At 35.4% G+C, this 16673-nt stretch overlaps 1 protein-coding gene across 4 annotated transcripts in view; it reads left to right on the top strand.

Moving 5' to 3' along the window:
• Positions 1–15436, top strand: part of ZNF638 (zinc finger protein 638) — a 123497-nt gene extending 108061 nt beyond the window's left edge. For 3 of the 4 annotated variants that reach the window (XM_019647634.1, XM_019647638.1, XM_019647637.1), the window contains exons 21-28: positions 668–705; positions 4996–6208; positions 6810–6875; positions 8248–9193; positions 10000–10104; positions 12214–12312; positions 13668–13786; positions 15117–15436. In XM_019647634.1, coding sequence (XP_019503179.1) covers positions 668–705; positions 4996–6208; positions 6810–6875; positions 8248–9193; positions 10000–10104; positions 12214–12312; positions 13668–13786; positions 15117–15182 — 2652 coding nt within the window. In that variant the 3' untranslated portion in view covers positions 15183–15436. The other variant, XM_019647635.1, reaches the window with a different exon arrangement.
• Positions 15437–16673: the final 1237 nt, after the last annotated feature.

Raw genomic sequence — 16673 nt, 5'->3', positions numbered from 1 at the left:
AAAGCCTTCAGCTGGTGTGTATAAGCTCTAAAGGATATATGTTTTTGCTCTTTTGTTCACTGATGTGTCCTAAATGCCTGAACTTGTGTTTGATACAGAGACAATGTATTTAATTCTGCTTCCATTTGGGGGCCTATGACATAACTTTCTTAGTGGTTCAGACATATGTTTAAAAGGATTATTGTTAAATTTCATCCAGCACTTATAGGTGTTTTGAGTAGAAAGCTTTTTAAGACAACTGGTTTGCTTTATAAATAGAAGTATTTTTAAGTAATAACTGCACAGTGAAGATGTTGATATTTCAAGTTGATTGTTTTTATTCTTAGCAAAAGGTGGTATTTTAGGCTTTCAGAATTCAAAATTTGTTTCTTATTTATATCAACTTTAAGAAACTTTATTTTTCTCATTAACTGTTGTGTGTCGTTCTGTATAACCTAATTACTGTGTGTCAGTTATTCCATATAACCTAACTATCTAATGAGAAAAAAATTCTAGAACCTAATAGTTATATGGACACTGATAACTAACTTTTAATATATTTTTAGGTGTAGTTTTGTTTTTTTAACTTGAGATTTTTAAGAACTGAAATCATTGCTTTGATGGGTTAAATATTTAAAATCCAGTAGAATAGCCTCTAATACAATGATGTGGAATTCTGTTGTTACAGGCTCAACCTGTGAAAGACCAAGAACTAGAAAAGGAAAGGTATGTTGCTTTAAGTTTGCTAACAGTTTCGTATGGTATTTAGTTAATTCCTGAATTTCATTTCTGTATTTTAAGTCATTGTTCAATGTAGCAAAAAATTCATATTTTACATGTTTCATTTTGTGTATACATATACAAGTATAGGAGTGTTGTGGTTTTCTCTTTGGTTTTGTTTGACCAAGGATTTGGGTGTTTTTTTGTTTGTTTGTTTGTTTGTTTCAGGTATTTACTGATTTTTATTTTATAGAAAAACCATATAAACACAATTTGAATTAAATATATAATTAGGACTTTTTTTTTTTAGCTGAGTCATTCTGCCACCTGTTGGTGGCTCATCTCGGGCCAGGCATCGAACTGCTGTTGCTCACAGCTCACACTCTTGAGCGAGCTCTTAACCAGCTGAGCCACTTGGCCGGCCCTTAGTTAGAACTTTTTTATGAAATGGTTTGCTAAGATTCTTGAACAACTCTACTCTGATCAGTATTATATTGCTAGATATTTTTATTCCAAAACAGTAAAACTTCAATCTTTTTACAAAATCTTTTAAAATTTTATTGACTTAAAACCAAAAAGGTAATATTCAGCATATATTTTGATACTTTTCAAAAACAACTGGGTGGTGGAAGGGATATTTGTAAAACAGAGTAATATGTACACTGCTTTATATTTTCAGAGGATGAAAACTTGTTCTCCAGAGTCCACATAAACTCGTGACTCACAGTCTTGTTTTGAGTACATATAGTGCACCCTCTTCTTAGTCACTTTCTCATCCTCATGAATACCACCTTATCACCACCTTTGCCCCACCAATTAATAACCTTCCTTTTACTCTTGTTTATTGGGATTTACTGAGTAAGACTTCTTTCCCCTCCTTTATATATAAGTAATTTACCTTTATTGGTTAGAATTCATGTAGTAAGAACTTTTAAGTTTGAAATTGCAATTTGAAGGTGTTTAAATATGGAGAGTTTAATTATTTTATTTGATGCAATGTCTAATTTTAAGATGCCTGAAAAACAGGATGTCTTACGGATTTTTCTTCTCAGTAATTATTATAAAATGAGACTTTTGAATGATAAAGATGGTTATGAGTACATTAAAATATGTTGGTAACTTGAGGTTTGCACAGAACTGTACACCATCATACCAATTATATTCACATGTCTAAGAAGTAATACTACAGCAGTGTTTGAAATAAAAGCCCAGAATGGGCTTAATAAGTAATAATGCCACATGTAGTAGCATATAGGTAAGCCTACAGTTCGGCCCAGTAACTCTGGTGGGTAAGTAAGTAGACTCTTTGAAAAATCCATTTTATATCTTTCATTTGGCAAAGTTTTTTTTCAAGTCTGCAAGAATAGGTATTGTCTGTGTTTTCGTCACTTTTTTCCCTCCATTGTTTCAACTTGCTTTTTAAAATCAAAGATATTTCTTAATGAATTTAGAGATAGCTGTCTAATCTTAAAAATTGATTTTAAAAATTCTAGCATTAATAACTTTTAAATTCCCATTTTACAGTTTTTTTTTCTAACTTCTATGACATTAGGGGAAAAGATGTGGGTGTAGCCCCGATACTTCACATTTTTTTTTGGAGTAAAATGATCCTGAGAAAATACTGGTTCTGGTTCTTTTTTTTTGTTTTTAAAGCACTTGTAGGTTCTAATTCGTAATGTATACGATCCTTTTGTTTATAGTCAAAGTATTTAAGTATATTTCCTGTTTAAAGGAAATCTCACATGTATCAATATTTTAATAATACTCTACATTTTACCTGTTCTCATCCCCTCATATAAACATAATTTATCATGTGATTAAGGCTCTGAATAAGGATGCAGGATGAAATTTTCAATTCTTTAATAATGTTGGGAAGTAGCTAGTGGCCCTCTGAAATAAATACTAATCTTAAGTATTTTAAGTCTCAGTCTGAAGTTACTTGGAATGTGTTTGGTATATATAGTGTTAACATTTGTTCTCATGCCCAACTTTTATTGTATACCTTTTCCGAAGATTTTGAAACTCTGGTATGATGGTGGCTTGGGGGTGGGGGAGAGGGTGGGAAATTGATACCTGTATCCTGAATACCTTCCTGGAATCCTTTTTTGTGCCATTTCCTGAAATATGATTGTGTTTTCCTTTGATCTTTTGAAAGACTGGTGGTTTGATTCCAGTGTCAGTAATTTCATTTATTTGACATTTCATATTGACTTTCCAAACTAACTTAATGAACACTGAGACTTTTTCCCATATTAGCTAGAAAAATAGATAGTAATTTTTGGTAAATTTGGTGAAGAAAGCACGGTAATTTTAAAAGACCAACGCACAAGAACAAATACAGAATTGAGCCATTTTTCCAAGTAGGTGTGTGCTCTCTGTTTGAAATGTGGAAATACTGCATAGTGATTCATTTTGTATAAAAGAGAATAGTTTTATTTAATTGACAAACTTTAAATATGATCAAGGGGAAGGACTTGCTATATACTAGAACCAGGAATCAAAATCTCCATTGTTACCCTTTGTAGCCAAGTAGATTGGTGGTTTTGTATATCCCTAGTTCATAAAGGCATTCGGGTTAATGTGGAGTTCTCTAATAAGCAGGAATTTTAATTTAATCTTCACTATTGGAAATCAGTCTTGTAACTTAAAAACAAAAGCTTATATTTTAAGAAATAATATTTACATAACTGCTATAACTTAATGTCACAACTTTTTCTTGTCTTTGTCATATTTGTGCTTGGCCACACGTTTTATTTCGACTAGTCCTAAGAATTTGCAACACTTAAAATCAGCTTTTGGTATTTTTTAAATATAAAGGATGTATGTGAATTATTTCAAGTAACTTTTAAACCCTTTCAGCATACAAAGTGTAGCTTACACAGAGAATACATATTGATTAAGGTCTGTGGTTACTGGCTGTTTAACTTAAATAAAAACCTCAAATTCTTTGCCTTGACAACTTTTCTTTAAGAGGTGTTTTTCTGATCTCTTAGAAAAGTTTTTCTCCTTTGGAAGTTTAAATTTACCATCTTTAGGGGGAGAACCAGTTTATTATTGGTTCAAATTATTAGACCCTGATGTGGTAGCACTTACTTTTTCCAAAGTAGGAGAAAAAAGTCAATACTCTTTACTATGAGGTATTGAAATGGCATGATCGCTTTCTTGTTTCTTCCTTCAACCTGCTGCTTCTGATGTCATTAAGAGAATGTGTATTTGTCGAACTTTGTGTTGATAGCATGCTGGATACTGTCTTCGGAAGCTTGAATGTTCCTTGTTACTCTTCAAGATTACGTCTGATATATGGAGCATTAATATAATAGTTTATTCTGTCTCAGTGAAAGTAGTTGAATTACAGAATCACAAACTTTTGTTTGCTTTGGATTTGGAAAGACCACAATGAAATAAGATTGATTACATATACTTGCCATGTATTTTCTCCATTTCTTCTGAATAATTTTATTTACATTTTTAAGTTATGCATTGGAATTTTAAATTAATTATTCTTGGTAACTGGAAAGATTGCTTTTAACATATTCCTTCACATAATATAGCCAAAGGCACATATTTTATAATAAGACCACATATTTATGAAGGTGATTCTATCAGTTTCACATCTTACTTTAAATCTCCAACAGAGTATTTAAAATATACAGAGAAAGTTTTCTCTTAAATATTACTAGTAAATACAGTTCTTGGGAAATTAAAAACAAATCTGTCTCACATCCAAAAAAAAAAAAATAGGTGACTTAGTTAAAAGTATGGCCTTTTCTCCCTACCAGTTTCTATTTATGTTCCTTTTAGGTAAGGTTCACTTAAAATATTTCCTATTTCACTGCATGGATCATTAGTTCCATTGTAGAACTCTACACATTTTTATTATTTCAAGTACCACTGTTGGAAAGATAGGACCTAATAATTTGAGATGTTTTCATTCAGCTTTTGGATATCAGATGCAAACTTGATACAGAAGGAAAAAAAATGGTTATAACTTACATGAGTAAAAGGATCCTATCCATGCTTATAACTTTGCCATTTCCTTTGAAGTAAAAAGAAATCTTCAGTGCAATGGAGGATATCTCTAAAACTTTTATATTATTTACATATTTACATCGAAACATCATTACCATTTTAAAGCTGATTGGCTGGATTTCCCAGTGCTTATTGTTAAGGCATCAGGAAGTCTTAACAATTGGCATTAACAGGATTATTTATAATGGTTGAATTCTTATCATAGTTTGATTTTTGTTTGTGTTTTTGTTTGTGTTCTTCTTTTTGTTTCTTTTTAAATACTTTTAGCCCTGACTTGAAAAACAGTCCAGTTGACGAAAGTGAGGTGCAGACAGCAGCTGATAGTCCCTCTGTTAAACCTAGTGAGGTTGAAGAAGAAACTGTTCCCAACATTCAAACAGAAACACCTCTGCAACAGGAAGAGCCTTGTGAGGAAGAACCTGAAAAAACACTGTGTAACTGTGACTTTGCTATTGAAACTTTGGAAGTTGAAACTCAAGGAGAGGAGGTCAAAGTGGACATTCCTCTTGTAGCATGCACTCCAACCAGTATTGAATTATTCACTGAAAATGTAGAGGAGTCTGTTTTAAATCAGCAGGTATATACCAGTGACTTTGAGAAGGAAGAGGCAAAAATGATTAATCCTGAAACAGAAGTATCAACATCTGACAGCACATTTATAGAAGAAAGGAACATCCAAGGAATTCTAGAAGAATCTCCATCTGAAGCAGAAGATTTCTTTTCTGGAATTACACAGTCTATGATAGAAGCTGTAGCTGAAGTAGACAAATATGAAACTGTTTCAGAAATAGTACCATCTACTTGTGTTGTGGCCTTAGTACCAGGAGTTTCCCCTGAGGATGAGAAGGCCGTGAGCAAAACGGATATTTTTGAAAAAAGTAACGTGGATGAAGAGAATGAATTTAATACTAAGGAAACCCAAATGGATTTGCAAACAGGAACAGAGAATGCTGAAAAGAATGACGCTAGGATGGTTGCAGAGAAGTTGGAAAAGATTGTGGCATCAGTGAAAGAAAAACCTGCAGAAAGCACTGTGATCAAGGCATACCCAAATAAAGAAGTAGGCCAGGCCAGTAAGCCTGATGAAACTAATAAAATGAGTATGCTGGCCGCATCAGATGCACCCAGCAGTAAACCAGGCATCAAACCTACTATGGTCTCTTCTCCAAAGGCAAAAACTCCAGCTTCAAAATCTGAAAACCAGAAAAGTTCTCTAAAGTCTGTGGTCAGAGGTCAAATTAATGCCGAAAAGAAACTTTCAGCCAAGGAATTGGGTCTGCTTAAACCTACAAGTGCCCGGTTGGCTGAAAGCAGCAGTAAATTCAAACCCACTCTGAGCGGTATTACCAAAGGAGGCAGTGGAAGGATCTCAGCCCCACCAGACAAGGATTCTAAACTGGATTGCAGGGATATTACAAAACAATCTCAGGAAACAGAGGCTAGACCTTTCATCATGAAACGGAATGCCAGCAACAATAAGGTGAGGAGGGTAGGAAGAACGGCTCAGTGTAGTTTTGAAGTGATCAGCACTGCTGTTGTAGCTATGGAGTAGGAGATGTACTCTTGTTTTTTCCTTCCATCTCCTCACTCCACTCCAAAGCTCCCATTTCCCTTTCCTGACGATTCCATTGATCTAGGCATCTAGAGCAATAAGCTCATGTTCATAATTATTAACAGGTTTGAAAAGCATTATTTGGATAAAATGTGGTCAGAAACATAACTTTGTGGTTTTAAAAATAAAGTCTGCAGTGAGTCGCCTGAGGTGGTTTAGCACTCTCTTTCCGAACAGGAAACTGTTTTTCTCTTTTAAATCGAAGCTTCCGTTATCAGCTTACTGATTGCCCAACTTAGACATTGTTGGGAAAGGTCAGTAAAACTGAATTTAACTACAACTTATAGACTCTGCCTATACTGTTAAGTGACTGTTGACTTAGTTTGGTGTATCTATTAAATATTTGCATAACTGAATGTGTTTGGATAATGTTTGCTGTTTGAATTATCTTTTTTAAAAGAACATTAATAATCTAGTTGTAAATTCTGTTTTTCTGTATTTTTTTTTTTTTTTTTTACTACTATTTCAGAATTTGGCTGGGCAAAACACTAAGAATCCTAAAAGCGCCACAGGTAGAAGTTCCAAATGTAAAGAGGTAAGAAACAGTTCACTAACACTAAGCCTTCTGTTCCATTGCCCCGTAGAAGAGTTCATCTTCTTATAGTTCCTGTCTCTCCTATAATTAATTTGATACAGAGCAAAGAACAGGAATGAAATGTTGGGGAGTTTTTTTTACCCTATCACCAATTCGTTTTTGACTTCGAACTAGGTTAGTTTGTGTTCTTGGTGCAGGGCAAAAAGTTAACCAGAGACAAAAAGAGAATAGAGTAGGAAAATACCTTCAACCTCATATCGACAAGAATAGGTTATAAACACAGAATAAAATCATACGTGGAAAGGAGACCGGCTGGCGTTTGACTGGCATCCTCCGCATTTGGTGGCACTTCCAAACAGGTGGTCATTGGTATGGCTCAGTCTAACCTAAATGTATGGGCTCTAGTGTTTCCTTTTCGTGTCCTGAGTTCTACTGACAGACCTCTTAGATTTTATATTTGGTTGTTTGGTATTTTAGACATCTACCATTCATAGGATATTTTTTCAGTCATTTTACTTTTTCCACCTGGTAGGGGATGAATTTGGGCCTATTGGGGCAAAGGGAAATGTTAGTAGTTTAAGAAGCTACAAAAGTAAGGATATTGGCTTAATAAGTTGGTAACACAATTGCTTACAGATTTCCCCACCCATAATTAACTATTCTAATAGCACTGTTATCTGTACTAGTAATTGATCATTGATATTATAGCGTTCTTCATGTGTAGGAAGCCTGCTGGGAATTAATTTTCTTTAGTATTGGTATCATTTTTCTAATTACAGATACTTTTTTTTTTTCAAGTGCAGTAATATTTGGCATTAAGTCTTAGTAATATTCTATATAACTTTATCAATATGTAAATTATATTTTAGTGCTGCATATCTTAAAATATATATTATACATAAATTGGTCAGTGGAACAATGTAGGTTAGCTATTTACTTTCTAGCTACATTTGAAGTGTTTTTATTAGCCCATTAAGTATTTTAGAACACTTTGTTAGATAGTTAACATACCAAACAGTAAATTCTTTACATTATATTATTTGATAAGTGTTTTAAATATAGTATTTTTGTGTATAATATTTCAAAACTTGTACATCATTTAGGAAATATTTGTAATCTTATTGAAATTAACTAAAGGTGGAATTAGATTGATATTACTAGGATTTTTACCTTTGGCATTGTTTACTTTGTGAATTACAGCTAATTCTTTTGTGGGGCTTTTAAAAATAACTAATTTTAGCCTTTAGGAAACTTCTCTGCACTGAAATTCACAAATGATACTTGATGCATATTTATTGGGACTATTTGGAACCCAGCCATTTATCAGTAGTTCACATTTCTGTGATTATTTTTTTTTTTACCTTTCTAACAGGAACCATTATTTCCATTTAATTTGGATGAATTTGTTACTGTGGATGAGGTTATAGAAGAAGTGAATCCTTTGCAAGCCAAGCAGAATCCACTAAAGGGAAAAAGGAAAGAAACTCTCAAAAATATCCCTTCCTCTGAACTTAACTTAAAGAAGAAGAAGGGGAAAATGCCTGCCCCTCAAGTTGTTGAGGGAGAATTATCTTTTGTAACATTGGATGAGTTTGGGGAAGAGGAAGATGCACCTACACATCTAGCACAAGCTCTCGTTACTGTGGATGAAGTAATTGATGAAGAAGAAATAAATGTGGAAGAAATGGTAAAAAATTCAAATTCACTTCTTACATTAGATGAGTTAGTTGATCAAGATGATTGCATTACCCACAGTGAACCTAAAGATGTTACTGTACTGTCAGTGGTTGAAGAGCAAGATCTTCTCAAACAAGAATGCTTAGTAACTGTGGATGAAATCGGAGAAGTAGAAGAGTTACCTTTAAATGAGTCTGCAGACATAAGTTTTGCCACTTTAAATACGAAAGGAAATGAAGGAAATACTGGAAAGGATTCCATTGGGTTTATTTCTTCTCAGATGCCTGAAGACCCTTCTACTTTGGTTACTGTAGATGAAATACAGGATGACAGCAGTGAGCTGCACTTAGTAACTTTGGATGAAGTAACTGAAGAGGATGAGGACTCTCTGGCAGATTTCAATAGCATTAAAGAAGAGCTTAATTTTGTTACCGTTGATGAAGTTGGAGAGGAGGAAGATGGAGACAGTGAATTAAAAGTTGAGTTAGCACAGAGCAAAAATGACCGCGCCACAGATAAAAGAAAAAAGAGAGCTCTGGACACAAGGAAGACAAAACTTGAAGCCTTGTCCAAAGTGGGTCCAGTAAGTGAGAACGTTATGGAAGAAGATCTAAAAACCATGATTGAAAGGCATGTCACAGGTAGATATTTAGAAGCAGTAGTTTTCCTGTTTGATGAGGGTATTGCATTTAAAATTTTAAAAATATATGTTGCAGAGTTAGTAATACTTTATTCTGTATTGATTTAAGAAGCCAACAAATAATTATGACCAGTGATATTTTCCAAAGAAATGTGCACAAGTTTGACAAATTTCTCTTAGTTACAGAGTAGACCTTATCTCAAGTTATTATATCTCAAGAAAAGATGACCAAAACAGAAAGCAAACTATAGAGTACCCGAGTTAGAATTGGGATGAAAATGGCATATTTGTATTGTTGGGGAAACCATCTTTTGTAGAATGATGTTTATACTAGACTACCTCCTAGTTTTTCTTAGACTTTGGATTTAGAAAAATTCATGAAGGTACCATTTCACTTTTAAGTAATATTTTGAGAGGATAGACTAATAAGTCAGCTCACTTTCAGGATTTAAGGGAGATCAAAATAATTCCCAATGAGAAAATCTTGTAAGAGTTAATTAGAATAAAAAAATACTAGGAAGGTCCCACAGGCTGTGGAACAAAATAGAAAAATATGTATAGGTTCCTTGGGGAAAGCAGGTAGGAGGGTATAGTTTGGAACAAGATAAATGGGAAAATAAAAGGAGAATATTATAGACTAATACTGAATATTTTTAATTGAATTCTTATATTTTATAGTAGAAATAGATTTCTTTCCCAAATTTGAGTTTTATCTTATTTGCAAAAAAGGTGTTAAAATTGTTATTCAGAGCTAAAAGCAATTTAAGTATTGTTACTCTAGCAATAAATTAGATTTTCTCTTTAAAGCTAAAACACCAACCAGGAGAGTTAAAATTGGGAAAAAGCCACCATTGGAAAAGGCTGTTGCAACAGAACCAGCGCAAGATGAAGAGGCCTTCCAAACTAGTGAAGGTAAAGCACAATTGATGGAAGGGGCAGGAGAGTGAGTAACACAGTAGGAGATGGTGAAGTTCCATAGATCTACCATCTAAGATAAACAGTATAAACAGTGAAATAGAGGGGTCAGGGGGGAGGCAGCCTTATAATGATTAGCTCTGGATAAAGACTTTTGTCTTTGTAATTTAGAGAGGTAATGGAACATAATGGAATGGGATAATAGAATAATAGGTGATCCAATTAGAATGTGACAGTCGATTTGTGGAAATGTTCCACGAAAAGTTATTCTGACCATGTAGTGTCAAGTAGAAATCATTTATTAACTAGCTGTTACTTGTACACCAGATCCCTTTCTTTTTGGATGGTACCAGTCATCCAGCCAATGAATTAAGATTTCTTAATAACATTAATAAAATTTATGTTGAAATAAATAGCGAACAGTGGTGTGTAAGTGAGGGAGAATACTCGAGTCACGCAACAAATACTTGTCATTGTGTCCATTATATTCATAGCAAAATGCTAAAAAGGATAGAAAAAAACAAAAGCACTGTTGCAGATTTCAAGTTTATTGATTGAGAGAGGTAAAGCAAAATATCAACTACCTGAATGACTTCAACAGCTCTGTAAGAGTATCCCTCATACCATTCTCTTTTCAGCACCCTGTTTGCCCTCTTGCTTTTCTAGCTTTTCTATAGAAAAACTACCAACTATGATTCAGTCCAAGTTCATTGAAGCTGATCTCAGCTGGGCCCTCAGTGCTGCTCCACAATCAATTATAGGCCTCCTTCCTTTCCCATTTCCTAATCAGCTGTAACATAAGCCTTTTCCCCCCCTCTGCATCACCTGGCCTGTTCCTCACTGGATAACCTTGTTTTCATTTCTACTTACCAGAGCAAATAGACGATCTCCCCTTTCTGCCAGCTTGTATTTAACCTACATTGGTTTCTCACAAATAAAATATTCCCAAGTCTTTCCCATTTAAAAAACCATGCCTTTGACCTTGGAATCTTTCTAGCTCCCATGTTTTTTCCTTTCTTTTAGAGCAAAGCATTTAGAAAGAGCATCTATTTTTACTTCATCTCCCATCGAACTGGATGTATTTTGTATTCTTTCTGAACCGCCTTCCTGAAATTGATGTTGATGAAAAACCTCCACTGGGTTTTTGTCATAGTTGATTTAAGTTTTTTTTTTTTTCTTATTTAGTCTTATTTGAGATCTCTGCATCATTTGTTACTATTGGTCATGCCCTCTTGAAGCTCTTTCCCATGGCCAAGTGGATACTCTTAGAATGAAGAATAAAGAAAGATGATTTATTTACTCTTGTGTAATGATTTATTTCTATTAATTTAGAGACAGTATGTTTGACAATGTTTCCTAGGTTAAGAAAAAGTCATTTTTTAAGCTTCATATATTTTTTTAATCTATTTAAATTATGTAATTATTAATTACTATTATGAGATAAATGTGCCTTTTCAATGGCAGAAGCAAATGTGTTTGATAAGGTATTTCAGCTACTGAGGGTAACCAGGATTACTTGGAACCAGTTTCTGTTTTGGTCTTCCCCCAAGAACATATTATGCAGTGTGAGCTGACATTGAGTGTTTCTTACATGTTATTCACTCTGCTGGACTTTAACATTTGTATTTTAACTGTCTAACCAAGGGTCTTAGTCCAGTTTAGGCTTGGGGTACTTTGGATTTTTTTTCTCCTGGTTAGAAGGGCCTCGGTACAGGGCATCAGAATTCTCTGCTCATGTCCTTTTCCCCTTAATCCACACTCCCCAACCCAGTACTTTGCATATACAAGTTAACTCTTGACAGTAATGATAAAATTTGAATTTCTTCATTACCCTTTAAATTCTTTCTGGAACAATTTATAAATAAAATAAGCTATTAGCATTAGTCTTTTCCCTTTAAGTCCATTTAATAAGGTTAAACAGGTTTACCCATTCCATATATCAAAGAATCTTAGAAGAGGGGTCAGGTGGGATTAACCAAGGAAGATTTACTTAGGGAGATGAGCCATAAATGAGTCTTTGAAGGTAGGGATTATCTAATGTTAGCGTCACAAAATCTATAAATCTGTTTTGAATAACTTTTCTTTAAAAAAATGTAATGACTTCAGTTGATGAAGAATCTGGCTTGAAGGATTCAGAACCGGAAGGAAAACGCAGGAAGATTGAGGACTCTTTAGGGAAGTCAGTGGCACCTGATGTCCCTGAAGGTAAAGTAAAAATGACATTTTTTTCCTTATCCATATGAAATAATAATTCAGTACCATAATAAGGGTTCTGTTGTTTAGGTGAGTAATGGTTTAACCTTCTTAGATGGTTATTTTAGAGTGGAAATTAGCAAGTTTTGCAAATTGGCATTTCTGAAAACAGTTTATTTAGGCTGTGTTTTAACCTGGAGAGGATATTGAAGCCTGGGATATGTCTCTTTTTTTTATTTCTGGTACTTTTTTTTGCTGCTTTGGTAAGAATTGAATTATATTTATGGTTAGCTAAGATGATCTGAGGGTGGGGTGACCGGTTAGCTCAGTTGGTTAGAACGTGGTGCTGCTAACACCAAGGTTGCTGGTTCCATCCCCGCATGGGCCACTGTGAGCTGTGCCCTCCTTAAGAGACTCAACTATGCCATTGTAGCATGAAAACAATGTGTAACCAATGAGCATGGCTGTTCCCCAATTTAAAAAAAAAATGGTCTGAGGGGCTCCTTGAGTGTTTACCCAGAATATTCCTCAAGCAGTCGCCCATTCTGCCTTTCCTTCCTGTTTAAATTTTTTTTTTTTTTAAGATTTTTATTGGGGAATTGGGGGAGGGGACCAGCCAAGTTGTTGTTCTTCAATCTGTCACCATCTGGCTTCCTGTTGGCAGCTCGTGGTCTGTAAGCTTAAGGTGCTGTGTTCAATCTTAGTTGCGGGTGGTCATAGCCACCATCCCATGAGGGAGACAAACCCAGCAGCCTTGTTAAGAGCCCACAGTCTATTCACTGAGCCATCCAGGCAGCAGCTCAGCTCAAGGTGCAAGTTCAGTCTTAGTTGCGGGTGGATATAGCCCACCATTGAACAGGCAATCTTGTTGTTACACCAGCTGAGCCATCCTGCCACCTGTTGGCAGCTCAGCGACAGCTCAGCTCAGCTCGGGCGCCGTGTCACTGGCCCATGTGGGAATCGAACCCGGTGGCCCTGTTGCTCAGAGCTCGTGCTCTTAACCATCTAAGCCACTCAGCTGGTCCTTCCTGTTTAATTTTAATAGGGGATTCGAAAGAGGTTTATTTCAAAGACTCTGTATGAGATTCTTTTCCAATGAATTGCTATTCCGAAGGAATTCCCTGGCATTTCTGGAGGCTCTGGAATATTACAGAATTTGTTAAAAAATAAAATACTTTGGTTTTGTGATTAAAGGCTTAATTGCTCTTGATCGCTAGATCTATAGCAGTGTATATTATGTTTGTATATAAGTATATACTGTGCTTGGTATGTTTGTCATGTTTAGACAAATTGATTTAGCATAGCTATAGATAAATTATCATAAAGTTTCCTCCTTTCTGTTTCCCCTCTCTCTTCCTGTCCTCTAGATTTAGACTTTCTTGTACCGAAGGCTGGATTCTTCTGTCCAATCTGTTCCCTCTTCTACTCAGATGAAAAAGCAATGACAAATCACTGCAAGAGTACACGTCATAAGCAAAATACAGAGGTAAATTTTTTTATTCTTAACTCCTCATAAAATCTTCAGGTGATGATATTGTAATCAAACTACTTAAGTGTCCATCCAAAAATGTACAGTCTTTCTCTTTGAGATAATTTTGAAGGTTCGTGCCAGTTGATTTCAAGTCCCAAATCCTATTCCTGTACCTTACCAGTAACTTCTAGTCATTATTTCTTTCCTCTGGCAGCATTTACCAGAGTAGATACAGCTCACTAGTCCCATGTGACACTCCATTCAGTGTGGGAAGCTATATTCTGATGCCCGGTTGCAGAATCATGAACACAGCGTGTTAACATTTCTGAATTGAATAGTCAGAAAGAATGGCTTAAGTTTTTAACCCATTTTCTAAACTGATACAATCACAACCTTTCCCTCCCATTTTCCAAGTTGTGTACATCTTTGGGGAGTGCTACTCTAGAAAATCGTCATCAGCCATAATTCTGATTCCTCCTATTTACAAGTGGTTTTATACACCCTCTGTATTGAATTTGCGGCACAGATACTAATCTAATGTTTACTGAGCTCTTATTTGCTGGAAACTTAATAGTTGTTGTATCCGCCCTACCCCCCAAAAATCACTTCATTAGGTAGATGCCTATCATTCCAATTTTAAAGCTAAGGAAACAGACTTAAAGAGTAGCTAAATCCAAGTATTTAATCCCAAGGTCACATAGCTAGTTTGTAGCAGAACTAGGATTTAAACCTAGCTCTGTTTTAGTCTAAGCTCAAGCCTTTCATTGCTGTGTTTCAGCTTTCCTAGCTCTCTGTTTATTTTTCTTGCACGAAAGGCCCCTTTGCTGCATTTGCACCTTTATATTGCTGTTCCTTTGTCCTCTCCCAATCCCGCTTGTATTGCTGGTTATTCCTCATATTTTAGGTCTCAACTTAAGATCAGCTTCCAAGGAAGGCCTTTGCCTAAGAAAGACCTAGCTAAAGTGAAACACTCCCTACCCTCCAAACAAGGGGTCAACCTCAATCACCTTATTGTATTTTTCTCCTTTATAGGGCTTACCACCACCCAAAATTATCTTATTTAATTTTTCTTGTTTCTCTTTCCCCACTAGAATGTAAACTCCACGAGGTAAAGGGCCTTCTCTGTCTTGTTGACCCCTGAGTCCCCAGGCACCAAGCGTAATGCATGGTGTATCATAAATGCCAGATGACTGATGAAGGGAAGGAAGGAACGTTAATGTGTCTCTGATCTTCATAGGATCAGGCTCTTTTAAATTGTAAATATAATGGAATATATTAGATACGTTTATATACACAGCGAAGCAACATCTAATAAATATCTTATATTGCAAATTGCTTTTAACAGAAGTTCATGGCCAAGCAGAAAAAGGAAAAGGAGCAGAACGAGGCTGAAGAAAGAAGCTCTAGGTGATGGGGGAGGGGAGAGAGCTCGCTAGACATTTGTTTAGGGTCCAGGTGATGTGTGTACTTTTGTTACCACTTGCTTTGTAATTTTTGTTTCAGAAGCAGATATTCATGTTGTACACATTTCTGATTGCCCTTGATGTAGAGAGACTGATGGATGGGGAAAGTATGATGGGTTTGATTTTTATATCAAATCATCAGGCATGGAGAAATATCTTTTAGAAGTGTTAAAATAAATGTTCCTACTGTATATTTAAAATACCATCTTGTGTTTGTGGCTGATTTATTAAAGACTTGCTTGCCTCTGATTGCAGACAGGCTTCTCTATAACTGCTGTGACTTGGGATGTTTGGGGATCCTTTATGTATTAGTGAAAGACACAGCATGATAGTGTTTTACTTTTCTTCAACTATCCATGTACAGGTCAGATTTCTTAAAACTAAATTTTTCTGGCTGAAATTAACTTGCAGCATGTTTGGCCCAAGTCAGTTTGAGTAGAACTTAATTTTTTTAATGTGTCAGGAAGGTATTTTTTCTGCTTCTGGTAACATCTATTTCTGCCATAGCCATTTAAGGTAGCTTCTTGCAAGGTAGCCTGAAAATACAAAGACAAAGTAGCCTTTACTTCCTGTGCACCATTAGAGTTGATTTTTAAACATTTGAATTATTTAATATGTTTGTAAGAAGTTGTAAAGGTACAAAAAAACAATTCAGTGGATTGTTAAATGCTGGACACAGGCCTGTACTATAAATTTTTAGATTAGGGCATGCCTCAGACATAGCCTGCTGACTGAATTGTTTCAGTATATGATTTCTCAGCTCTTCCAAGATTAGAGTGTACCAATTAATAATAGAAGGTGAGTAGAGGGAAATTAAAACAACTACTTTTTTAGGTCTCTTAACTCCCATCACAGCGTAAGAGTTACCTCACAGTCAATAAGAGTCGAGTGAAGAACAAAAAACAGCAACTTTTTGTTGTTCCTCACCAAACTCATCTGCACATTCAGTTCAGACAGCCATAGCCTGTGCAAAATGACAAAAGACTACATGCTGCAGACTAATGGGGTGGGGAGGGGGATGGGTTGTGAGTGCCAAGAGTCTGTGGTAATTAAAACTGTATAGGTGAAGGAGGTAGTGAGTGGGAGAAGAGCTATTAAAAGTTTGGAGAAGAAGGTGCAAGCTAAAGCAGCACAGAGTAAATAAGAATCTTACTTTGAAAGGTGCCAGATGGGCACTGGACTTATCAGGGGATTACTTCATAGACTGTGTCCAATGCGCTATACACCTGAAGCTGAAGTAGAATAATATTGAATGTCAACTATAACTAAATATATAGGTGTTTATAGTCACGGGATGTGGAGTACAACATAAGGAAAATAGTAATGGTATTGTAACAGCAATATAAGATGTCAGTGGGGTAGTAGTTTGGGGGGGGGGTTTATCACTTTATGAGGGGCTTACATGTCTATCACATTGCTTTGTACACCTGGAACTAACT

Source organism: Hipposideros armiger, unplaced genomic scaffold (genome assembly GCF_001890085.2).
Source record: "Hipposideros armiger isolate ML-2016 unplaced genomic scaffold, ASM189008v1 scaffold_114, whole genome shotgun sequence".
NCBI lineage: Eukaryota > Metazoa > Chordata > Mammalia > Chiroptera > Hipposideridae > Hipposideros > Hipposideros armiger.
Note: the sequence above shows the minus strand (reverse complement) of the source record. Positions and strands in the feature narration are given on the sequence as shown.